General features: G+C 40.0%; 2 protein-coding genes and 1 long non-coding RNA gene across 9 annotated transcripts in view; 1 reads left to right on the top strand and 2 right to left on the bottom strand.

The window, feature by feature from the left end:
- The window catches only part of LOC109902845 (putative tyrosine-protein phosphatase auxilin), a 66715-nt gene extending 55989 nt beyond the window's left edge, over positions 1-10726 (bottom strand). For 2 of the 4 annotated variants that reach the window (XM_031785641.1, XM_031785643.1), the window contains exons 1-2: positions 10415-10723; positions 4360-4495 (exon numbers count right to left, since the gene is read on the bottom strand). In XM_031785641.1, the coding sequence (XP_031641501.1) occupies positions 4360-4372 (13 nt within the window). In that variant the 5' untranslated portion in view covers positions 4373-4495; positions 10415-10723. Of the gene's footprint in view, positions 1-4359; positions 4496-10414 lie in introns of all 4 variants that reach the window. The other 2 variants (XM_031785640.1, XM_031785642.1) reach the window with 2 other exon arrangements.
- A 4465-nt stretch (positions 10727-15191) lies between these two features.
- LOC109902846 (adenylate kinase 4, mitochondrial) lies at positions 15192-21142 on the bottom strand. Of its 4 annotated transcripts, none has more exons than XM_020499521.2 (6): positions 21029-21142; positions 19386-19567; positions 16579-16698; positions 16153-16325; positions 15740-15858; positions 15192-15396 (listed from the first exon to the last, which is right to left on the bottom strand). In XM_020499521.2, the coding sequence occupies exons 2-6, from the start codon at positions 19525-19527 to the stop codon at positions 15267-15269; spliced, it is 684 nt and encodes a 227-aa protein (XP_020355110.1). In that variant the 5' UTR covers positions 19528-19567; positions 21029-21142; the 3' UTR covers positions 15192-15266. The 4 variants fall into 4 exon arrangements, with proteins under 4 accessions (XP_020355110.1, XP_020355112.1, XP_020355109.1 ...); XM_020499523.2 differs by lacking the exon at positions 21029-21142 and adding an exon at positions 20003-20166; XM_020499520.2 differs by lacking the exon at positions 21029-21142 and adding an exon at positions 20031-20166.
- Positions 21143-21279: 137 nt separating this feature from the next.
- On the top strand, positions 21280-23412 carry LOC116353046 (uncharacterized). Its single transcript, XR_004202333.1, has 2 exons — positions 21280-21361; positions 21985-23412. It is a non-coding gene; the product is annotated as an uncharacterized LOC116353046 (long non-coding RNA).
- The last annotated feature ends 2171 nt before the right edge of the window (positions 23413-25583 follow it).

The following is a 25583-nucleotide window of genomic DNA, read 5'->3' as shown; positions in this document are numbered from 1 at the left end:
CAATGGGAAATTTCTCACATAATATACATTTTCTAATGCTAAGCTGATGGTGCGCTGATGGTGCCTGGTGGTCTCACCAATCCCTTTCAAACACACTGGAGATTTACAGTACATAGACCAGGGGTAGGCAACCCCGGTCCTGGAGTGCCGCATCACCTGGAAGACCAGGTGTGCTGAATTTAGGCAATCACTGAACTGATCAATTAGCTCAGTTGGTCAGATGTGGTGCCTAGTTGGAACAAAATCCTGCATCACCTGCAGCTCTCCATGAAGAGCGTTACCTACCCCTAACGTAGACTCTGCTATGTGGGAAGACAATGGGAAAACCTCCAATGCAGTCTCAGACCCTAACCACTAACCAAACCCCTACTACTTAGCTGCAACATGTCTATCCACCTGTCTCTGTGTCTGCCTCTGTGTCTGCCTCTGTGTCAGTTGGTCAGTCAGTCGTTCAGTCTGCTTGTGTGCTGGCTTGCCTGCCAAACACGACTGACCAGATGGAGATGGGAGTCTGCAGAGCTCTGATGTTTATTGAGCTACACTGCACAGACACACAGAGAAGCAGAGGGAGCAGGAGATACAGACCACATACAGCCAGCCAGCCAGCACAGGCAGACTCACCTGACACTCAGCCATCTCAGAGGTCTATGTCCCCCTCTCCCTCCTCCCTTCTCTCTCCTCTCCCCTCCCCTCCACATCGTACACTTCCCCTCAGCTCAGATAGATCCAGTACCTAAGGCCAGGTCTTTCAGTGCACTGCAGTGAGCTGTGGATATATCCAACCTGTTCTCAGAGCATTTTGTATTATTCTGTACACAAATCTGAGACACTCCATTAGGTATATGCCACATTTGATATGGTTTCATAAGTCAGATTGTTACTTAAGGCAAAAACAAAAGGAGGGTGGGCATATAACGCAAATGTTTAGCAACCCAAAGGTTGAGAGTTCGTATTTCATCATGGACAACTTAGCATTTTAGCTATTTAGCAACTTTTCAACTACTTACTATTTTCTTGCTACTTTGCAACTACTTAGCATGTTAGCTAACTCTTCCCCTAACTTTAACCCTTTTAGCTAACCCTTCCCCTAATCCTAACTTTAACCTAACTCCTAAACCTAACCCCAAGCCTAGCTAATATTAGCGAGCTAGCTAATGTTACACACCTAGCCACCTAGCTAAAATTCATAACATGTGATTCGTTTTTGCAAATTCCTAAAATATTTTACAATTTTGCAAATTCGTAACAAATCATACGAAATGGGTGAAGGACTTCCACAAATGAATACATACCAGACGAAACGTGATATATCATACTCAATGAAGTGTCTCAGATTTACAGTGGCAAGAAAAAGTATGTGAACCCTTTGGAATTATCTGGATTTCTGCATAAATTGGTCATCAAATTTGATCTGATCTTCATCTAAGTCACAACAATAGACAAACATACTGTGCTTTAACTAATAACACACAAATGATTGTATTTTTTTTGTCTATATTGAATAAATCATTTAAAAATTCACAGTGTATGTTGGGAAAAGTATGTGAACCCCCTAGGCTAATGACTTCTCCAAAATCTAATTGGAGTCAGGAGTCAGCTAACCTGGAGTCCAATCAATGACACGAGATTGAAGATGTTGGTTAGAGCTGCCTTTCCCTATAAAAAAACACTCACAAAATGTGAGCTTGCTATTCGCAAGAAGCATTGCCTGATGTGAACCATGCCTCAAACAAAAGAGACAAAAGAGATCTCAGAAGATTAAGAATTGTTGACTTGCATAAAGCTGGAAAGAGTTGCAAAAGTATCTCTAAAAGCCTTGATGTTCATCAGTCCATGGTAAGACCAATTGTCCATAAATGGAGAAAGTTCAGCAGTGTTGCTACTGTCCCTAGAAGTGGCCATCCTGCAAAGATGACTGCAAGAGCATTGCGCAGAATGCTCAATGAGGTTAAGAAGAATCCTAGAGTATCAGCTAAAGACTTACCGAAATCTCTGGAACATGCTAACATCTCTGTTGACGAGTCTACGATAAGTAAAACACTAAACAAGAATGGTGTTCATGGGAGGACACCACAGAAGAAGCCACTGCTGTCCAAAAAAAAGTTTGCAAAAGTGCACCTGGATGTTCCACATACTGCCAAAATATTCTGTGGACAGATAAACTAGTTGTTTGGAAGGAACACACAACACTATGTGTGGAGAAAAAAAGCCTCATCCCAACTTTAAAGTATAGTGGAGGGAGCATCATGGTTTGGGCCTGCTTTTCTGCCTCAGGGCCTGGACAGCTTGCTATCATCGACGGAAAAATGAATTCCCAAGACATTTTGCAGGGGAATGTAAGGCTATCTGTCCGCGATGTGTCAGTGTGCATTGCGCCCGGCCCGCCACAGGAGTCGATACAGCGCGATGGGACAATGACAACCTGGCCAGCCAAACCCGGACGACGATGGGCCAATTGTGCGCCGCCTCATGGGTCTCCCGGTCTCAGCCGACTGCGACACAGCCTGGGATCAAACCAGGATCTGTAGTGATGCAGTGCCTTAGACCGCTGCGCCACCCGGGAGGCCCACAAATACATTTATTGGAAATGTTGTTAATTCCAAGATAGCTAAACCGTTGTCTTAAACTCAGGGCAGCGAGAGAAAGCTCATGAAAGCAATTGAACATGTTGAATTGACTCACAAACTTTCTCTGAAAGTTTCAGTACGGATTATTTTAAACCCAATAACATGATTGGAACAGTAATCTCAGTAAGAAATATGCTAACATGATTGGAACAGTAATCTCAGTAAGAAATATGCTAACATGATTAGAACAGTAATCTCAGTAAGAAATATGCTAACATGATTGGAACAGTAATCTCAGTAAGAAATATGCTAACATGATTAGAACAGTAATCTCAGTAAGAAATATGCTAACATGATTAGAACAGTAATCTCAGTAAGAAATATGCTAACATGATTAGAACAGTAATCTCAGTAAGAAATATGCTAACATGATTGGAACAGTAATCTCGGTAAGAAATATGCTAACATGATTGGAACAGTAATCTCAGTAAGAAATATGCTAACATGATTGGAACAGTAATCTCAGTAAGAAATATGCTAACATGATTGGAACAGTAATCTCAGTAAGAAATATGCTAACATGATTGGAACAGTAATCTCAGTAAGAAATATGCTAACATGATTGGAACAGTAATCTCAGTAAGAAATATGCTAACATGATTGGAACAGTAATCTCAGTAAGAAATATGCTAACATGATTGGAACAGTAATCTCAGTAAGAAATATGCTAACATGATTGGAACAGTAATCTCAGTAAGAAATATGCTAACATGATTGGAACAGTAATCTCAGTAAGAAATATGCTAACATGATTAGAACAGTAATCTCAGTAAGAAATATGCTAACATGATTGGAACAGTAATCTCAGTAAGAAATATGCTAACATGATTAGAACAGTAATCTCAGTAAGAAATATGCTAACATGATTGCCATTGCTAGCTAAATAGCTAAAACGGTTGCCTAGCAACAAACATCTTAAGAAGATTTGTAAGAAGATATTTGGGAAGTTCATTCAATCTTAAGATAGAGGAGGGCAATTGAGGAATTGCACTTAAACTGCTTTATGAAAAAATAAATCTTAAGAAGCTTCTTACATTTTTGCTAAGATGTGTTTTGTGAATATGGGCCCTGGTTGATATATCCCTGTTCACAACACTTCAACACTTCCACTCACTCACTCACAATGAACTGTGGCTTTTTAACTCTCCAGTGGCCACATGACATACAGGCAACTGTATGCAGGAAATTCCCTACATACACTTCTTCAAAAGGAACAAGGAAGGATAGAGTATTATTGGGTTTGTGTTTTTGTTGTTGTTGTCATGTTAGCTATTGTCAAGCTGTTAATCAAGTCTTAGGGCTACACCACATCAGGATGATTGGTAGGGACTATGTAGATGGTCTAATCATAATGTGTGCATGTTCTATTACATCAATTTAAGTTTTATTTAAATATTGGTAGCTTAATAAAAGACTGTAACATGAGATCACTGCTATGATGAGATCAGCTCTACTCACACAAAATAAAAATGAAAGCAGAACAATATAGGCTACAATATAAGGAGACACCCTTATTACATGATGCAATGCGCGGAAACACTAAGACAGAAATGCCTAGATAATATATTTTAACCTATTTACACTGATCTTATTCAAATTAAATATATTTCAGGGAGTATCACACAGCGACAGGCGTGCTCTGCCTCGCATGCAACAGATCAGCATTATCTCCACCTTGGCCTTGCCTGCTGCGCGTGAGCTACACCGCCTCCCATGGTGAGCCACCGCTTACCTGAGCTGTCCATGGTGCTGCAGTCGTTCTCCCGCAGTGGGCCTGCCTTCGGTCCTCCTAGGGTTGCTGCTGATACCAAGCCGATTCCGCTGCGTCTCCCTCCTCCGTTATTGAAGCCTCCGCTGCTATCGACCAACTGTAAAGATTCATAGCCATCATAACTGCATGGCTTTTTCTTATAGCCACCAAGTAGGCTCATCTCATGAGCACTGCGCCGTGGATTTGAGAATTACATTAAAAAAATACAAAAACAGCTAATGAATGGCGTGAATGCACATATTCTGGACGATAAATCTCAGATATATTCTTAGAAATAATCCACCAGATATGTGTTAGTAGTTCCAGCACCGCGTCTCCCTGATTTATTTTCTCCGGGATATCAAGAGCAGGACGCTGTCATCAGGTCCGTATTCACTACACCGAACATCCACGGTTGCTCTGGCTGCCAGTCCCGGTTGAGTTAATGGGTCCTTTCCGGCTTTATGCTGGCTCCAAGCCAATCCTGACAATACCATGCCGGCAGTAGGTGACTAAATGATCGCCTGATTCATCGTTATTTATTTACAAAGCAGTAATATTTGTCATAAAATATACATTGATGATAAATAGGCTGTTGTGATGATAGCCCACTGGATATCCTACACAGAATTCTATACGAAAATATTCACATATTTATTTCTAATAACGTATTTTCACAGGCTACAGTAGTTAACAAGATATCTTCATAACTAATTATAAGGGTTAACTTAACAATACAAACCACTTAAGAATTGCACTGTTGGTTAGAGCCTGTAAGTAAGCATTTCACTGTAAGGTCTAAACCAGTTGTATTCAGCGCACATGACAAATAAACTTTGTTTTGATATGATTTCAGTTTCTTATAATCTACATAGGCGACAGTCTCCATTGCTAAGGGGCTTTAATTCGACTCATGTATGGGCCAGCTGGAGGCTATCCACAAATGGCACCATATTGTCCATAGACCTCTGGTCAAAATGGCCAATGGTAAAAAGCAGTGGTGTAAAGTACTTAAGCAAAAATACTTGAAAGTATCACTAGTTCTTTTTTTTGGTATGATTACTTTACTATTTATATTTGTTGACAACTTTTACTTCCCTACATTCCTAAAGAAAATATGTACATTTTACTCCATATTTTTCCCTGATACCCAAATGTACTCGTTACATTTCGAATGCTCAGCCAGGACAGCAATGTCGTCCAATTCACACACCTATCAATCATTCCTACTGCCTCTGATCTGGCGGACTCACTGAACACAAATACTGCGTTTGTAAATGATGTCTGTGTTGGAATGTGTGCCTTGCTGTCCGTAAATTTAAAAAACAAGAACATTATGCCATCTGCTTTGCTTAATATAATAATTTTTGATGCATAGCATTAACTTGAACTTTTTACTTGTACTCAAGTATAACAAGTTAGTACTTTTTCCACCACTGTACTTTAAGGAGAAGTTTACCCAAAATCCAGAAACTCCCAAGTGATTCCATACAAACTAGTTCAGGGGAGTTTACCATCTTTCCCCCTTCTCTCCTACTGTAGTGCTGTACTGAAACAGATGCAGAAATGGGTCACGTGACTCGTGACATTGCTGAATGCAGGCCTCACTCTGCTCCGTTACCAGTGAATACCTGATTCAGAAATCTGCAAAGTGGGGACAAATTCATTGTTTTATTGAAAGCATAGGAACTGCACGTTAGGCCCTTATTCACAGATGCAAGTTTTTTTCAGAGGTGAAGACATTGTTACACATTAGTTATATAAATAAACAACAAGTTACAACTATGTCTGATGACTAAATACTCGCGAGTGATGAAGAAAACTACTTGAGGGGCGCTGATGGTCTCGTCAAACCGTATTGTTTGGAGTGTGAGTATGCAGACAAAGAATTTAGGCAAAGTGAGCTTCAGATGGCCGCAGCCCCTCTAGACACCGAAGCTGCAGCAGTAGCTGGACCACAGCCCCAACCCATCCCCAGGATCAACACAGACCGGTAGTAGCTGGACCACAGCCCCAACCCATCCCCAGGATCAACACAGACCGGTGCTGCAGCAGTAGCTGGACCACAGCCCCAACCCATCCCCGGGATCAACACAGACCGGTAGTAGCTGGACCACAGCCCCAACCCATCCCCAGGATCAACACAGACCGGTGCTGCAGCAGTAGCTGGACCACAGCCCCAACCCATCCCCAGGATCAACACAGACCGGTGCTGCAGCAGTAGCTGGACCACAGCCCCAACCCATCCCCAGGATCAACACAGACCGGTGCTGCGGCAGTAGCTGGACCACAGCCCCGACCCATCCCCAGGATCAACACAGGCTAGTGCTGCAGTTGTGGCAATTGTGCTTCAATGCTGCAAATGTGAGAATACAAATTCCTACAAAAATGGAGGAACGTAATGATGATGAGGAGCAGTTAGTTTGCTTTTGCAACCAAGGGGATTTTGCGGCCCTATTGATCCCATGTTCCAAAAAAACGATTTGGAGATGCATCCCTGTTTCACCTGGGTCAAATGGACAGTTATCTAACGAGTAAGTGGCAAATTTACTTTATTGAATGATCGCTTATGATCAACCTCTATGAACGGGACTGTTAGTGGGTTTATGTTTTCATATTAGTCTGAAACACTATATAGCCTATGTTCATTTATCACAATGTTTTGGGAGTATTCTATTCTGCAAATAAAGGTGACACAATATCTATTGTCTCTCAACCCCAGCTGTTATAAATATACAGGGAACATATGCTAACCTGTAGAGCACCTATGCCTCTATGTCTACATTATATGATGCAATGGTACTAACACAATAAGAACACTGCAAACTTCAAGAGTCAGACTGGGCTACATACCTCTGCGCCTTTGTTTTGTTGCTTTCTCTTCTCAAACATGTATTTGTATTTTGGCACTGCTCCAGATCCAGTCCATGGACATACAGTAGAAACAGCTGTATTTTAGCAGTCAGCTATATAAAATAATTAAGTGTTTTAGGTGGAAAAGTACACATTTTGTGACTCAAAACATATAGTACTTCTGACCAAAATAGCTCATTTGGCCATGCGCTTTCAATAAAAAAATGATTTTGTCCATACTTTGCTGATTTCTGAATCATGAATTCACTGGCAAAGGAGGAAAGCGAGGCCTGCATTCAGCAATGTCACGAGTTACGTGACCTGTTTTTGCACCGGTTTCAGTACAGCGCTACAGGGAGAGAGAGGGGGAGAGGGCAAGCTCCACTGAACTAGTTTCAATGTATGGAATCACTTGGGAGTTTCTGGATTTTGGGTAAACTTATCCTTTAAGTACATTTAAAACCAGATACGTTTAGAGTTTTACTCAAGTAGTATTTTACTGGGTGATTTTCACTTTTACTTGAGTTATTTTCTATTAAAATGTATCTTTCCTTTTACTCAAGTATAATAAATGGGTACTTTTTCTACCACTGGTCAAAAGTATTACACTATATAGGGAATGGTGTGCTATTTGGAACGCACACCAAGACAGCTACTTAGCGTTCTGCAGCATGCTTCCTTCCTTGGCCCAGTTCCCTGGCAACTAAAGGGCTGCATGGTTTCTCAAAGCCGAACCCGGGCCTGGGAAACCCTTTACAACAGGAGCCCTGGACTGAAAGCACAGCAGGCAAGGGAATGTCCAAAAGGAGAAATTATTCCAGACGTAACCGGATGCAAAGTGCCGCTCTATTGTAGGATTTAGTTTCCAATGACAGCTAACCTCCCAACATCAGACATTTAGCCCAGATGCACTACTACTCCTGCAGTCAGTCTCCAATACAAATGGTTACACTCCTCACTCGCTGAGAGGACTGGACTTGGGCATCAAAAGCAATGTAATGTCCTGGCATTGACCTTTTGACCACTATTTTATGTCTATGCTCACAGAACTGTGTGATGCAAGAAGGGATCACTTGGATGATGAGAGTGCCCACTGTACTGTATTTGGGATCCAAGTTCGAAAAGCCAAAAAAAATCACACTACAATGACAACTACACTTCCACATAATCCAGAATAATGGACAGATAAGCGAATATGAACAAACAGGGAGAGATTATCGTAAACCTGCTACATAAAAAACAAATGACAGCCATTAAAATAATCTAACTCTATAGCCCAGCCTACTACTACCTTTATTAACTTACTATATAGGTTTAAATGCCACATTGCATTCCTTTACAGGAGAGGTTTAAGCACCGTGGGTTAAGGAAGTTGTAGTTTAACAAAGATCTTGTGATGTTTTATAAGACCTTCGCCTCATAAACAGATGTTTATTTCAATCTTCCAGCTACGCCTCTTCAAAAACTGCTATATATACTTCATGATTTTTAAGACTTATGGATATTGAGGACAACAATAGGCTACTTGAATCCAGCCCAGCCATATAGCCATTATCTTCACTAAACTGACTGACCTAAAATAATATTTTCTGCTTGAATCGGTGGATTTGCCATCATATTTAATGGTGGACAGTGGATTAATGATTATCCCTACAGGTTAAAGCTTTATTGACCTGTAAAATCTGCTGGCTAGGGTTAGGGTTCACCGGCAGACAGTAGCCTAAATTACTTGATCTGTGTGTAGCCTATTGTCCATGCAGCTGTCTTTACATGTTGAACTAAATAGATTCTTGCTTAGCCTAATGAAGAATCTCTAAACATCTTTCCAATCATCATCAAAGGAATCATGATGGAATGAAAATAAAACATAGTATTGCTATATATCACAACCCACTGGGCACAGAAGTCAATTCGATGTCTATTCCACGTCATTTCGTTGAAATGTATGCATAAGAGAAATATGCTCTTAAAAGGGTAATAAATCAAGTTAAGCCTTCATGTGGTTATTTGCTCTTAATTAGCCTATAGGCAAGTAATATCAATACACCATATTAATAAGCTATTACACTAACACCCGCACTGAAAAATGTTGTCCTGAATGTATCTAGTTTCGATAATATAATGTAATCGTCAGTATTAACGGTTTTACTAGTCTGATGTGAAACGGAAACCACGCATCTCATCATGTGACACCACCGTGCGGCATAGGACAGGAGGCGGCACGACACTGCCACCATATGAAACCAGAACTGGCCATCGCTTCAGCACCTGGATCATGCAAGGGATTTCCCTACAATTTTTTCCTCAGCAAAACCCATTCCCTTTGAAATCTGAGCTAAATAATTAATTTAAGAATGATAGCAAATAATTAGTAGAATATTTAGTTGGTTTCTCTATATTGTCGTCGTCTTCTTCAACCTGCCCCTCCACTGCCAGTAAACGCTTATTCAGCAACATGAATCATCCACGGCATAGCCAGCTTTTCTTTTACTTAGCATATAGTTTTCCATTTTAATGAGTCAGTGACTTTAAAAACTATGAGAATCATTAGCTAAGCACATATTAAATATTTTAGGGTTTACCCCCATTTAAAATAGTGAGTCATTAATAATCTCAGATCATGCCTAAAAATCCCCCCGGTCATATTTGTCATTCAGTGCGCTTGGTTGTTTAGGCCACGGCGGTTTCACCATTCATATGAGTGCATGTTTTTGGCTCATAATTATTAGAAAATGCATAAAAAAGCTTAAAGCGGCAACAGGAAAAGGTATGTAACGTCATACAGAGTCTGAACGCACAGGGCTGCTTTCACATCGTTACGCATTTCCTCGCCTAAAGATAGGCCTGTAACCTGACAAAACACCTGCACCGAATAGAACCAAACATCATCGATGCTATGGGATATTCAAATGTCTAATATTATGGTAAAAACGCAGATAGACTTCTACTGATTGCCAAACCATGATATGCAGAATATCTTTATGCAGATCTAGCCAACATAATTCCTGTGGCAGAGAAAATAATCATTATGTAATATTCAAATCTAATCGGGGAGAAACACATGACGACGATGCTACTCCGAAACAATAATTTCAGTGTAATTTGAAACAAAACTTATCTGGTTTAAAACGAATTATGCAACAAACAAAAAAAAATCAAAAAAAATACAGTCCGTTTCGCATACCTTTCAGAGCGCTCGCTGTCATTATCTCTGGAATGCCGACGTCCTCAGCCCCTGAGATCCGCGCGGGGACCCCAGCTGCGCTCTGAGAAATGCCAACCTTTTTGTCATTCGATTTGTCATTCGCCACCAGAGCAGTCAAAGGTCAAACGACCGATACTTCCTTCTGTACCTCAACCTGTAAGTGGTGGCGGTGCACGGGCGACGTGTATAATGTCAGCTCCTGCGGTTGGCTAAAATTACAATTACTAATGACTACGACATCATCATATGATCACCTTATATTTAATGTGAGCTTCACTGAAACGAATCCCGCGACCTCAATTCGCTGATCTAACAACAATATGAAGCCTATCCATGTGAGCCCAAGTGTTCCGGATGTCACATAGATCCATATACTGGAAAAATGCGCAGATTAGAGCCTCAGAATGCTGACTACACAGCGCATCACATTTTGCCGTAGCCTACTAATAAAACATAGGCAAGCACAATCTGAGTAGGGATTTGGGCACTGGATAGATGGAAATTAAAATGAACTCACATGTGCTGACATTTACATGAGACTGCCATGCTGACCACACCAGTTGTTATGTGCCCAATCGTTGAAAAATAAATGTACACATACATGTTATTCAATCATTGCATCCACACTGCTTGCGCTTGTCAACGAGAGTCTGCATAGCTAGGCACTAAAATATACTTGATCATATTTGTGACTTGGCCGCTGCAAGCCCTGCCTCTCCCATCTCCTCATTGTTTTTGAGCAGCATATACCCACATGGGTGACTGAAAGGTGAACTGAGGTCCACACTCCAGTCAAGTTGGTGGTGGTAATGCAACCTAAAGTTGGTTGCCGACCACCATATAAAGTCATAAGAAGAAGCCTAACGGAGGAGAGATTACTAGAAACGAATTTGGTTTACACTCTTATCTGTGGATTAATTGTCAGAGTAGAGGACCTTGTGCATTTCAGGTAAAATAAGGGAGGGGGTGCTGTAACGGTCACATACTTCATTAGAATGCATGGTGGACTGGATTCATACAGATGCTGCATCACCACAGTATGCCTATAGAGTTCTATGATAGCATATCTAATATGTTAGCAATGGCATTCCCACTCACCACTCACAGTAGAAACCCATCAGTCTTCTATACAGTGCCTTCATAAAGTAGTCACATGCCTCGAGTGGCGCAGCAGTCTAAGGCACTGCATCACAGTGCTTGAGGTGTCACTACAGACCTGGGTTCGATCCCAGGCTGTGTTGCGACCTTGAGAACCTATGAGGTGGCACACAATTGCTAATCCCCCTCATGCTTGAGGCGTCACTACATACCTGGGTTTGATCCCAGGCTGTATCGGGAGATCGGGAGACCCATGAGGTGGCACACAATTGGCCCAGTGTCGTCAGGGATAGGGGAGGGTTTGGCCAACCCTGATGACGCCTTGTCCCATTGTACTCTAGCATCTCCTTGTGGTGGGCCGGGTGCACCTTGTCCCATTGTACTCTAGCATCTCCTTGTGGTGGGCTGGGTGCATGCATGCTGACTTTGGTCGCCAGTTGTACTGTGTTTCTTCTGGCTGACTTCTGGGTTAAGTGGGCAGTGCGGCTTGGCAGGGTTCTGGGTATGCTTGTAACCTTTAAGGACTGACAAGTTTTTCGGGAATAGAATGGATGTAAAAATATTTCGACTGCAGAGTATTTTGTGTAAATTTAATCCCACTTTGTAACACAACAAAATGTGGGAAATGTCAAGGGATGTGAATACATTCTGTAGCACATACAAATACTATTCAGAGAATGCAACTGAAACTGAATGTAGCTTTGAATGGTAGACATTTAGTTTCTACTGTAAGCATATTCATAGTAGGCATGGTGCCTGGAACTGGTGTTTGACCTTGAGAAGTCAAAGACCTGAAAGGAAATTGTGAGAAAATATGTTTATTTTCCTTGGAATATGCCAGAGTTTGGACAGCAACATGACTTCTGGACAGAAAACATTCAGTGTGTGGTGGTGGGGTAATACACAGTGTATGAAAACATGACTTCTGGACAGAAAACATTCAGTGTGTGGTGGTGGGGTAATACACAGTGTATGAAAACATGACTTCTGGACAGAAAACATTCAGTGTGTGGTGGTGGGGTAATACACAGTGTATGAAAACATGACTTCTGGACAGAAAACATTCAGTGTGTGGTGGTGGGGTAATACACAGTGTATGAAAAGCTTTCCTCATCACTCATGCACCATAATGGGCTTGTCAATACTCATACTGGCCCAATTACAGTTTACACCAGCGACTGTTTGCGTATTGTGTTATTGAAATCTAACAGGGAGACACATCCTCCCACAAATACTGTCCAACCACACTGATCACACTCATCCCTTTTCTGATACAACCATTCAGACATAAAACACTCTTTGGTCCCTTTTAATGCAGTTATAGACCAATTCATTAGAATCGTTTTACATTGTTTAGTCTTATAAGGTTATATTTGGTATAACGAAAATCAACAAAACAGTTTTAAATTGAACACAACAACATATTAATGTAATCCAACTTTGATAAAGATTAACATCTTAATCTGACAGAACTCTAAAAGTAAGCCACATTATAGGGTGTGCTGTTTAGAAGAAAACAATAGTCATTTCAGTTTAAATGAAAGAAAAATCAGATTTCAACAGTTAGTTAATTACAAGTGCAAATTAATATGCATGTGTGAATTAGAAATGTATTTTTTGAGGGTCATAGCCAGGGTCTGCCATTATCAACAGCAATCCTGGAGCAATTAGGGTTAAGTGCCTTGCTCAAGGGCACATCAACAGATATTTCACTGTGTTGGCTCAGAGACTCGAACAAGCAACCTTTCGGTTACTGGCCCAACGCGCTAACCGCTAGGCTATCTATGTAAGAGTAATAAGAATGTAAGAGGCGAAGGTGCATGAAGATGGAGGAATTCAGGTATGACTTCATTGCTTTAGCGCTACTCACAGAGTTGTTCAACTATGGCACCGTAATATACAGTGCACTGCGTTACACAAAACAAGAGTAATGCAGAGCACTCTATAATACGGCGAAAAAAGCTAATTAGGCGTTTGCGGTAAGTACATTGGGGCCACCATCTTTATGCATGTCCGGCTATTAAAGGCATACTTAGGGTTGCACAACTCAGGCTCTCAAGTTCTGCAGTCCTGCTGATTTCCATTTCTCCCTGGGGCTTCATACTTATTATCTGGAGAGGGGAAATCAGTCTCTGGTTAACAGGTAAGGATGAAAACCGTACACTGTAGCCCTTGAGGACTGAAGGTGTGGCCCCCTGATTTATAGTTGAAGTCGAAAGTTTACATACACCTTAGCCAAATACATTTAAACTCAGTTTTTCACAATTCCTAACATTTAATCCTAGTAAAAATTCCCTGTCTTAGGTCAGTTAAGATCACAACTTTCTTTTATGAATGTGAAATGTCAGAATAATAGTATGATTTATTTCAGCTTTTATTCCTTTCATCACATTCCCAGTGGGTCAGAAGTTTACATACACTCAATTAGTATTTGGTAGCATTGCCTTTAAAAGGTTTAACTTGGGTCAAACTATTCGGGTAGCCTTCCACAAGCTTCCCACTATAAATTGGGTGAATTTTGGCCCATTCCTCCTGACAGAGCTGCTGTAACTGAGTCAGGTTTGAAAGTATCCTTGCTCGAACAGGCTTTTTCAGTTCTGCCCATACATTTTCTAAAGGATTGAGGTCAGGGACTTGTGATGGCCTCTCCAATACCTTGACTTTTTGCGACCCATTTGCGACCAAGATTTAACTTCCTGACTGATGTCTTGAGATGTTGCTTCAATATATGGTATGGTGTTCTTCTTCCTCCAAACATAACGATGGTCATTATGGCCAAACAGTTCTATTTTTGTTTCATCAGACCAGAGGGCATTTCTTCAAAAAGTACAATCTTTGTCCCCACGTGCAGTTGCAAACTGTAGTCTGGCTTTTTGATGGCGGTTTTGGAGCAGTGGCTTCTTCCTTGCTGAGCGGCCTTTCAGGTTATGTCGATATAGGACTTGTTTTACTGTGGATATAAATACTTTTGTACCTGTTTCCTCCAGAATCTTCACAAGGTCTTTTGCTGTTGTTCTGGGATTGATTTGCACTTTTCGCACCAAAGTACGTTCATCTCTAGGATAGAAAGCGTCAACTTCCTGAGCGGTATGACAGCTGCATGGTCCCATGGTGGTTACACTTGCGTACTATTGTTTGTACAGATGAACGTGGTACCTTCAGGCATTTGGAAATTGCTCCCAAGGATGAACCAGACTTGTGGAGGTCTTCAATTTTTTTTCTGAGGTCTTGTCAAGCAAAGAGGCACTGAGCTTGAAGGTAGGCCTTGAAATACATCCACAGGTACACCTCCAATTGACTCAAATGATGTCAATTCGCCTATCAGAAGCTTCTAAAGCCATGACATCATTTTCTGGATTTTCCCAAGCTGTTTAAAGGCACAGTTAACTTAGTGTATGTAAACTTCTGACCCACCGGAATTGTGATACAGTGAATTATAAGTTAAATAATCTGCCTGTAAACAATTGTTGGAAATATTACTTGTGTCATGCACAAAGTAGATGTCCTAACCGACTTGCCAAAACTATAGTTTGTTAACAAGAAATTTGTGGGGTGGTTGAAAAACAAGTTTTAATGGACTCCAACCTAAGTGTATGTAAACTTTTGACTTCACCTGTATGTAGTGCATACGATTGTATTTGCAGACATGTTTTGGTAGCAACTGCCAAGCTAAAGAGGTTCCTAACAGCTCCTGTGCATGGCCTGCACTCCTACTGTGTCACCTCTGCTCTGCTCAGGGCATTGGGATCTGCTGTGTGTCCGTCTCAGGTCTGCTAGGGATCTTAGTGCTGAGAAGAGAGTTGATGTAAGGCCAGATCCTGTCGGTCTCTGTGCCAGAAAACGTGTGCAGGATGCCCTTTGACCTGGGGAGGAGAATAAGGTCACACTTTAGATGCATCGTTGCATTGATACCATGTAGCTTAAACACATTATATTGTAGTAACATGATAATAATATTGAAACAAAATTGTAATTACTATGTAACTGATCAGTTATGTACTTTATCTGAAATGTCCATGTAAGAACGTAAAGTATGGCCAAAAACGTTAAATAAGCAATGGTGAGAGAGTACGAAGGTGGGTACAGTATTTCTGACCATGGACATTAATGATAAACTGACTACACAAGATTAGACTAGACTTTACAGGGCAAGCTATTTACACAGTGCTTTTAAAAATGTGTCAGTGATGTGAAGAGTGGACGTACTTGTACAGGTCTATGACTGGCTTGGCCACGTCCTTGTAGTGCCTCAGTCTGGCCACTAGGGCCTCTGGTTGGTCATTATCATGCTGGATCAGAGGCTCTCCGCTGAGGTCATCCCTGCCCTGGAGGGATGACACAACACAGAGAGATTCTTACAGCAATGGCGTTAACTCATGAAAACTGTACACAGAGAGTTATCTTGAACCCCTCACATTCAAGTTATCCAAAGATTGTACTGATCATAAACAAATACAAGATAATCTGGTACCATATTTTCACAGCCTTCTGTAGAAACCATTGCTTAGTGCTGGGTTCTGGGAGGAACAGACAGACTAACCAGAAGTCTAAACACGTGTAAAGGTGAGAAAATGGTGACAAACTGGTGATTAAAAGGAGAAAATCACTACATTACGGACCTGTACGCGTGGAGGGTTGAATCCCATGTTGTAGACCCTGCCGCTGGCTGGGTGGATCCAGCGGTCACTCAGCCGGTCCTTCAGGGTCTCATAAGGGATGTTGAGGCTGATGACCAGGTCCAGATCACAGGTACTGTTCAGAGCCTTGGCCTGGGCTAGGGTGCAGGGAAACCCTGAGGGAGAGAAGAGAGGGATGAGGGCGACTGTGGGGAGGGTTCGGGTTTGTATGTGTGTGTCTGTCATGTCTCCCCATCAAGTCTTGTTTACAAGTGTGTGTGTGTGTGTGTGTGTGTGTGTGTGTGTGTGTGTGTGTGTGTGTGTGTGTGTGTGTGTGTGTGTGTGTGTGTGTGTGTGTGTGTGTGTGTGTGTGTGTGTGTGTCTGTGTGTGTGTGTGGTGTGTATATATGTGTGTGTGTGTGGTCTTACCATCCATCAGCCAGCTGTGGCGAGTCATCTCCTCCAGCCTGGGCAGTAAGAGCCGTGTCATCACATGGTCCGGCACCATCAGACCCCTCTCTATGTAGGTCTTAGCAAGAACACCAGCCTCTGTGGAGAGAGGGAGGGAGGGGAGAGAGGATAAAGAAGAAAATAAGATGATGATGGCATCCATACCTGATATGTAAAACACATTAATACATTTTGAAAGACTTCTGATAAGAGAGCTGGACTTTAGGCTAGAGGCAGGGGGGCAGAGCAAACCAATCTAGGAATACCATTTATGGCTTTAAAGTAATTGACCAGTGTTTCCACATTTCTTTGAAATATTTAATTTAATGGACCTATAATTACTTACAATTTTTATTTTTTTATTTTTTATTTTACCTTTATTTAACCAGGTAGGCAAGTTGAGAACAAGTTCTCATTTACAATTGCGACCTGGCCAAGATAAAGCAAAGCAGTTCGACAGATAAAACGACACAGAGTTACACATGGAGTAAAAACAAACATACAGTCAATAATGCAGTATAAACAAGTCTATATACAATGTGAGCAAATGAGGTGAGAAGGGAGGTAAAGGCAAAAAAGGCCATGATGGCAAAGTAAGTACAATATAGCAAGTAAAATACTGGAATGGTAGTTTTGCAATGGAAGAATGTGCAAAGTAGAAATAAAAAATAATGGGGTGCAAAGGAGCAAAATAAATTAATTAATTAAAATTAAATACAGTTGGGAAAGAGGTAGTTGTTTGGGCTAAATTATAGGTGGGCTATGTACAGGTGCAGTAATCTGTGAGCTGCTCTGACAGTTGGTGCTTAAAGCTAGTGAGGGAGATAAGTGTTTCCAGTTTCAGAGATTTTTGTAGATATGAGTGAAATATTTAATTTAATGGACCTATAATTACTTACAATATGAGTGAAATATTTAATTTAATGGACCTATAATTACTTACAATATGAGTGAAATATTTAATTTAATGGACCTATAATTACTTACAATATGAGTGAAATATTTTTCCTCCAAAGAATTGTAATTAATTATGTTAAAAAGCAACTTTTCTGTTTTGGAATCATGTGGGCATATACCGGTCATTAAAAATATTAATGCGAGTAGACCGCTGATTGGCCAGGGGACTCCCTAAAACCACACCATTTCAATACATCTATAATTGGAAGTGACTTTTCGTAGCAAGTTAGGAGAGCATTTTCGCTAACCTAACCTTAACCCTTTTCCTAACCTTGAACTAATTCTCCTAACCTGTTACATTAAGCTGATCCTCTTCAGGAGTATGAGATCATACTTTGAGGAAATAGCAAGCATTTTTTAAACAGTCTGTTTGAGATACAAGGTTGTGTTTTCTAAGTGTATTTTCCTCCAATTTATGCTTTGGCCACAAATATAAGTATAGGACGACTCAACAACATTATTTGGGTATGAGTTAACAGAATATTAACTTTTCAAAATGACATTTTCACTGGACAGTTACACAACACCTAAGCGATTACCCATTCACCCTGCTTTCTTTTCCCGCTTTCCCCCCTGCTTTAGTCACAGCAGTCAGTCACGTAACTTGCATCTAAGACGGATCTACAGACAAAACTACAGTCTCTAAACTACAGTCTTCAATAATTGATTAATGTCATTGAATGACCGACTGATCAATCTGGATCACGACAATGTTGTTACAGTGGCAACAATAGAAGTACATAAAGCCAAAGCATACTATTGTTGTATCCACAGAATTAAACGGAAGATCTCTATGGTTTTTCTATGGTTCAATACAGAGTATGACGTGTTTATACAAGTGCTACTATAGGCCTATGTACTGTAAATAATTCCAGTATAGTAAGTCTGGAAACTGGGTTTAGTTTAGTAAGGCATGGCCTTAAAGCAGTACTGACAACTGTAATTACAAGTATACACATGTGTTTTGGGTTTGCCCTGAATGCATCACATTTCATTTGTGGGCTAAAGAGCTGGGCACACGTTCTGATTAAAATAGGCTCCATTTAATGGACTCAGAGAAGTCAAATCAGAGAATTTACAAACATCACTCAATATAATTTAGGAGGTATTCTGATGCAGCATTGTTATAACAGCAAGGTAATTAGGAGATTAACATTATAACAGCTGTTCAACATCTTAAACACACTATAACAGGTTTTTACTTGCCACAGCCTTACACAAAGTAAACTCTTTATAGCTGGGATTTAAAAAAAAAACTTTAATATGTGTATTTTAATGTGGACAATTCAGTAGGTTTGCCATCTCTTCTAACTTGAACTATTGTTTTTGTGGCTTGGATGATAGGAGTTTCCTGATTTGAGAAATGCTCCACTGTTATTGGATACAGTCCGGCATGGTGCCAACATGGAAGCCACTCTCTTCACTTCGCCTGAACTTGGGCCTCTGCTGGTGTTATAATATTATTGGAATTTACAGAAGTGAAAGTTCCGACAACAGGCTTAGGCTGTTGGGGGTGAAGGTTTAGGTGTGGCAAATGAAATGTGTGTGTATATATATATATATATATATATTATAAATGTGTGTGTATATATATATATATATATATATATTATAAATGTGTGTATATATATATATATATATATATATATATATATTATAAATGTGTGTTTGTATATATATATATATATTATAAATGTGTGTGTGTATATATATATATATATATATATATATATATATATATAAGAAAACATAGAAAAATAATACATTAAACATAGATTGTTGAATTGTAAATGATAAGTAGATGGTGAGTAACTTATCAAGAGGCCAACCTGTATTTGCAGCTATATTCTCCCGAAGGAAGTCGCCACTGGACAAATGTTTGAGTCCAAAGCTCTGCGCAATTCTTTCAGATATGGTCCCCTTCCCAGAACCTGGTGGACCCATGATCACAGCTCGGAACAGTTTGGCCATTATCCACTATAGCCTGAGACACCACAGACTGTATCTGTATCTGGAGGAGACAAAAGAAAAGCACAACATACTTTTTGCAATCATTGAAACATTGATAAGCATATTTCAATGTTGCCCATGGTGTGCACTGTGCAACTTATCATCCAAGTCTGTGCACAGAGACTTTCTGTTCCTTTCTGTTCCTTTCTGTTCCTTTGAGTGAACAGGAACATAGTTATTAAAGTGCATTATAATAGTTTCATTTAACATAGTTATTGAAGTGTATAATAGTATTGCAGGAGCAAACTATTTCTTTCCATATTGGTTACTTACGATTAATATAGGCTAAAGAAAAACAGTTTGCAAGGTTGATAAAGAGCCTCATTCATCCTATCAGCGAGAGAAATGGAACTTCCTAGATTTATTTTCGTACAGATGTCGGATTTAAACTATGGAGAAAAACAACAGGGCAACAGTCACGCATAATGAGAGATACCTCGTGGATGCCCACAATCACTCCTCACCTCCGATTTCTGCGTGTGTCCTGCAAAAGTATGCGTTATAAAGCACGTCGTTCACGCAAACCAAGTCAGATTTTTTTCCTGTTTTCAAAGGACAGTATGTTGCCTGCGTCTTTAAGAAAGGGATTCTCTCTGCGAATGGATGGAGGAGCTGACACAACGCCCTATTTCTCAGCACCGCCCCGACACATCATCCAGAAAAAATGTGCGCAGGAACTCTTGGTAATGCTTAGGAATCTGGTACCTGTAGTTTTCTATTGTGCGGGAGACATGAGGAATTCATTGTAGCAACCATATGTAAATCTATGGCTGAGACATGAGGACTAGAAGAGTATAGAATATAACGGATTAGAATAATAGAACCTGGATCGTCTGCAGATCACTTTAGCTTACTGACCTAAAGTCTACAGGCATCCGTTTATGCAGCTATCACAAGTCTATAGATCTACGGTAAGGTCATCAATCATGCATAGACCTAGTTTGTGTGACCCACCTCTACTTGGTCAATACACTATTACACAATATTAGGTTAAATCACTGCGTTGCCAGAAAGTTTACTTCACTGTTTGAAAGGCCAACTTCGTGCATTGATGTTCTATTAGAATGCAATTAAAGCTATTCAGAACTATTTGGGAGTAATATTTATTGGCACGTCTCCAGAGGGGAGAGTAGAGAGGGGGTAGGATCTTGATAATGTCTGCGTAATGAATGGTATAAATCCGAATTAATGTTTCCAGTCATGTGTAACACACCTATTGACAAAACACTGTGAATCCCAAAATGGACAAAATTGTTGACAGCAACAGTCAATACAGCTCGCGCGCAACGGTAATTCTCGCATTTCGGGTGTCCCTCTGAAACATTGGCCATCACACATTACTAGCCCAATCCTAGATCTGACTGTGCTTTCGCCTACTCCATTGTCATTGTCAAGCCAAACATGACAATTTCATACGGAGATGGCAAGAAAACAGAAACAGACTGGCACCCAGGCTACATACCATTACGCGCAGAGACGCTGTCATTCCGCGCAACATTTGCAGACCAAGGAATGTAGCCTACTTGTTGCGAACCAGACGGCGGCGTCAGTGTCCTAAAGCTGTCAAATGCTGCGCATGCACAGCCTATTGTTGTCTTCAGTCAATGGAACCTGCCTAATCCATCAGACGAAAATACATTGGAAGATTATACATTTACTCACTAGCTGTTTTTTTTGTCACATGGTTGAGAGATTTCAATAACAACAAAAAATGGCGACAATCACGTTGTTCTATGTGGGTCTTGCTGCGTCATAAAAAAAATTGAAACACGGGAATGAAACGCGCAAAATGCAAGTAAGTAAGTCTAATATGTCAGATATTGTACTGCAAGTAAATATAAAAAGATAATTGCTAATGTTAATTTGGACTACATAGTACTTGTTTTTAACTAGAAAGGGGTGTGTGTAGGCTGGGCGTTAGCGTTTGCTGCACATTAATACGACTCAATAGAAAAGAAAGCATTGCTGTTTGACATGGTCTTCTTATTGAATATCAAAGTTATTATGGCAATTTATGTATTTTCAAATTTGTCAAATGATAGACAGCCTATTTACAAAGGTTTTTAAATAACCTTACTCTTGTTTTATTTAGGCTATATAAACAGCAACAAGCAATTGAAATGTGTTGATTGCATTCGATTTTCTTATAATAGTGATCATATGTTTTGAAAGAAAGTACGTTTATTTAATATGATGGTGGGCTCTTCACGATTATTGAAGGGTCTGATATGGCTATTATAAGAAGTACAGTCTATCTATGGTAAGTTTTGTAGCTAGGCTATTTACATTTTTACAATTGAATTATGCAACCAATTTTATGTGTTTTGCTCGATTCAACTGTTCTCTCAACATTGCGCAGCTTTTTATTTTTTAAATAATTGCTGGCAAGTGCTCGTGCAATCCTGTGATATCAAACAGAACCAGCTAATCGAGTTGTTTACATGAAGCGGAGGGCGGACAGAGCTAGGGAGGAGTCTCTGCGATCAGACTACGCGACTGGACTGCTGGAGAGGCTTCGCGCGCTGAGGGCGGAGCCCCAAGAAATCATAACAAGTCTTACGTCAGCTCTGTGGTATAAATTATGCAGTTCAAACACTGTACTGGGTAAAACAGTGCTGGCGTCGACCAATTAACACGGTGTTATTCCTGTAAAAAGACATGTTCAAAAAAGTTTAGGAAAAAGATGATACACTAACAGCTGTTACACATGTATGATATTGGGATTACATTCATATGAGGTGAGAAAGACATCGTACTCATGGTAGTAAAATACCTTTCTAGAATTATGTAATGACTGTATTGAATTCATAGCACATGCATAATTATCTCTTGTGAATAATTACAAAGATTTGCAGGTTTTGTTAAATGCAGTTCCCTGTGTAACCTATAGTATAGAGAAGCCTGTTTACATTACTTCTGCATGTGCATGTGTTCTCATTCATGTAATTCCAGACTGGAAAACATGAGTACAAACATGATTTATGGTTTTAGCATATTTTCATAATCTCCAAAGGCACCCCCACCTGCCGACCCTATATTATACAGCGTCGTCTCATTCTCCTGTCCCCCCTATTTATAGCATGGTTCCATCTGCAATAAAACAGTGTGACTGAGTGTGGGGTATTATTGTTGCTCTGGACTCCCAGTGCTGTGTGTGTCTTTGACCCTGGCCTGGTATTATGAAGACGGATGGCATTCTGACACCTTGGCGGGGCGTTTGGTTGCACTGCCACCACCACTGCTGATGCTGTACCTTCACTGTGCTGCAATTCAGACTGACTGGGCCCCTGGCTCTTGGCTCATGTCTCCTGTCTGCTAAATCTGACATCCAGGCTGCCCTGGTTCAGTTATCACTGTGCTGATGCTGTCCATTTTAAAGGTACAGTACTGTGATAACTGAAGGATGGCTGCCATCTTGACACACCTGACCCACTGACTATGTGATGATGGATGGATGGAGGGAGGGAACTGGTGCTGCAGTGAAGGAAAAAGGGAGGAACTTTTGTGTCTCTGAAATAATTACATATGGGATATTACAATGTTGTGTCTCCGACTTACATTTTTTAAAACCACATACAAATATTTGGATAATTAGAAAATGTATGATTATAGCCTAAATGTTTTTATTTTATTTGACAAAAATGTGTGTATGATGTATTATGTCATAAGTTGAAAGTGAACAAATTCTTCTTTTATAGCATTTGAGTCATTCATGTTTTTCATTAAATGCAAATAAATCCGAAAGAAACTTAAAATAATATGTAGTCATGTTATTTATAATACTCAAGTGTGGGGCCACTACAGTAATTTAATTACATTTCCAGAAATAAAATGCATTATTAAAGACATTATAGCCTGTGATGTTTTGTGTGAAAATATTGATAATTAAAGGTATAAAATATCTCAAATAAAAACATCACATTTTCAAATTGATGAATAACTCTGATTAGATTTCTATATAATAAATAATACAAACACATTTGTAAAAGTTAATAATACATTTTTGGTCTGATTGTATAATAGAAATAACAACATATAAGTAAAGCTATTTACATAAGCCTCCTGTTTGACACATGTCCTTAGAATGTTAGCAATACAGGAAGTCAATGCGGAAATCCCCTCACAGACAAACAAAAGGTCACATCACATCTTTCACCCTCTCTCTGGCCCCTCCCTCCTTATCCCCTCTCTCTACCCCTCCCTTTCTCTGTCTCTGCCCCCACCCTCCTCTCTATCCCGCTAGCTCTCCTTTCTCTGCCCATACATGTTTTTCCACTCACTCACCACAACAGATATCAATCCACACGGTTCAGTTTAACTGGACAGATCAAAGTTTTAAATGGTTTTGAGGATAAAAAAAGGTTCCTGAATCACCCTAATCACAAAATATAACTTTGGAGATATGGCAATCAGTGGAAAATCAATTCTGGTAAATAATAAAACCACTGACAGAGAAATTTGGGAAACAAAGAACTGTAGTTAAAAGTCGACTTCTGTTTCACATCCCTATTTTGAAAATCAATGTTTTATTTTCTCCTATAGCTGTGAGAATGTAGTGGTTTGCTAACGGTGACCTGTGGTTTTTGCTTTTCGTTCACTACACTGTAATGGCATTCCCTTGCCTTTCAGTTTACTGGAGACCCCGAGGATATCTGTGAACCTGGAATTTCCAGCCGAAGCTATAACAAATCATCATTCACACTTACAGCACCACAGTCTCACAATGACTACTTTATAAGCACTTCTGTGATTGACACTTTTGGGACTGTTACATATGAATGGTTCTATTAATCATATAGAATGTAATTTAAAAATAAATTGTAAGCATGTATCACATACTTACTAGCCTACATACCTGTATACAGTATTTTTTAAAGTTAGTTTTAATATGGTAGGTTTGTAATACATTTGGCCTACACCTTGCACTTTCTTATTGTGTCAGTGACGACAACATTCTTGGGAAATTTCTGCCCACGGTTCCTGGAAAACGAACACATTTGTAACTCATCAGATATGGGACGGGAAGTCCCTCTCCTACAGACAGACTGGACCATCTTAAAAGACCTGGCTCTCCATTTCCTCCCACCTCACTACGAGGATGTCAGTTTCCATTTGACAGTTGGCCTCCTTTTTGGACTACGTGACAATACTGTAAATAAGAAATGTTGATGATCATATTTTGAAATATGATCAGATGGGAAAGAAATGGAGGAGCATAATTCCCTATTACATCTCAATTGCAACAGAAAAAGCCCTTTCCCATCTTTTGAACAGAGAAAGGGTTATTAATTAAAGATGTAAATCATTTATGAAGATGGTCAGAAACAAACACAATTGTGAATGGGGTGTTCCTCACCAAGGACAATCAATGTTTCCTGTAACCCACAACTGATGGATTTTTGACATGCAAATCTAAGTGATATTACTGTAACAGTTAGAAGGAATAGATTTTTCCATGTGTTGCAAATTATATAATGAAATGCTTTTAGAGTCTCGGTGCATTTGTATTGAGCTATACCAGACACTGAGTGCCTGTTAAAGAGGCAAGATATATCTACTGTATATATATTTTTTGGGGTATTGAATCCACATTAGACTAATGTATGCATCAAATCAAATCAAAGTTTATTGGTCACATACACAGTTTTGCAGGTCATAGCATTAGCTAGGAATACAACAACAATACACACAAAATCCAACAGTTCAATTAAGACACATTAGAAGGAGCAATGTCAGAGTCCGGAATATAAATACATTTATAAACTGGATGGTTCGAGCCCTGAATGCTGATTGGCTGACAGCCGTGGCATATCAGGGCGGCAGGTAGCCTAGTGGTTAGAGTGTTGGGCCAGTAACCGAAAGGTTGCTAGGTCAAATCCCCAAGCTGACAAAGGTAAAAGTTGGTCCTTCTTCCCTTGAACAAGGCAGTTAACCCACTGTTCCAAGACTATCATTGTAAAATAAGACTTTGTTCTTAACTGACTTGTCTAATTAAATAAATATCAGACTGTATACCA

Source organism: Oncorhynchus kisutch, linkage group LG13 (genome assembly GCF_002021735.2).
Source record: "Oncorhynchus kisutch isolate 150728-3 linkage group LG13, Okis_V2, whole genome shotgun sequence".
Classification (NCBI taxonomy): Eukaryota; Metazoa; Chordata; class Actinopteri; order Salmoniformes; family Salmonidae; genus Oncorhynchus; species Oncorhynchus kisutch.
The sequence above is the reverse complement of the archived record's forward strand: the minus strand, read 5'-3'. Positions and strand labels throughout refer to the sequence as shown.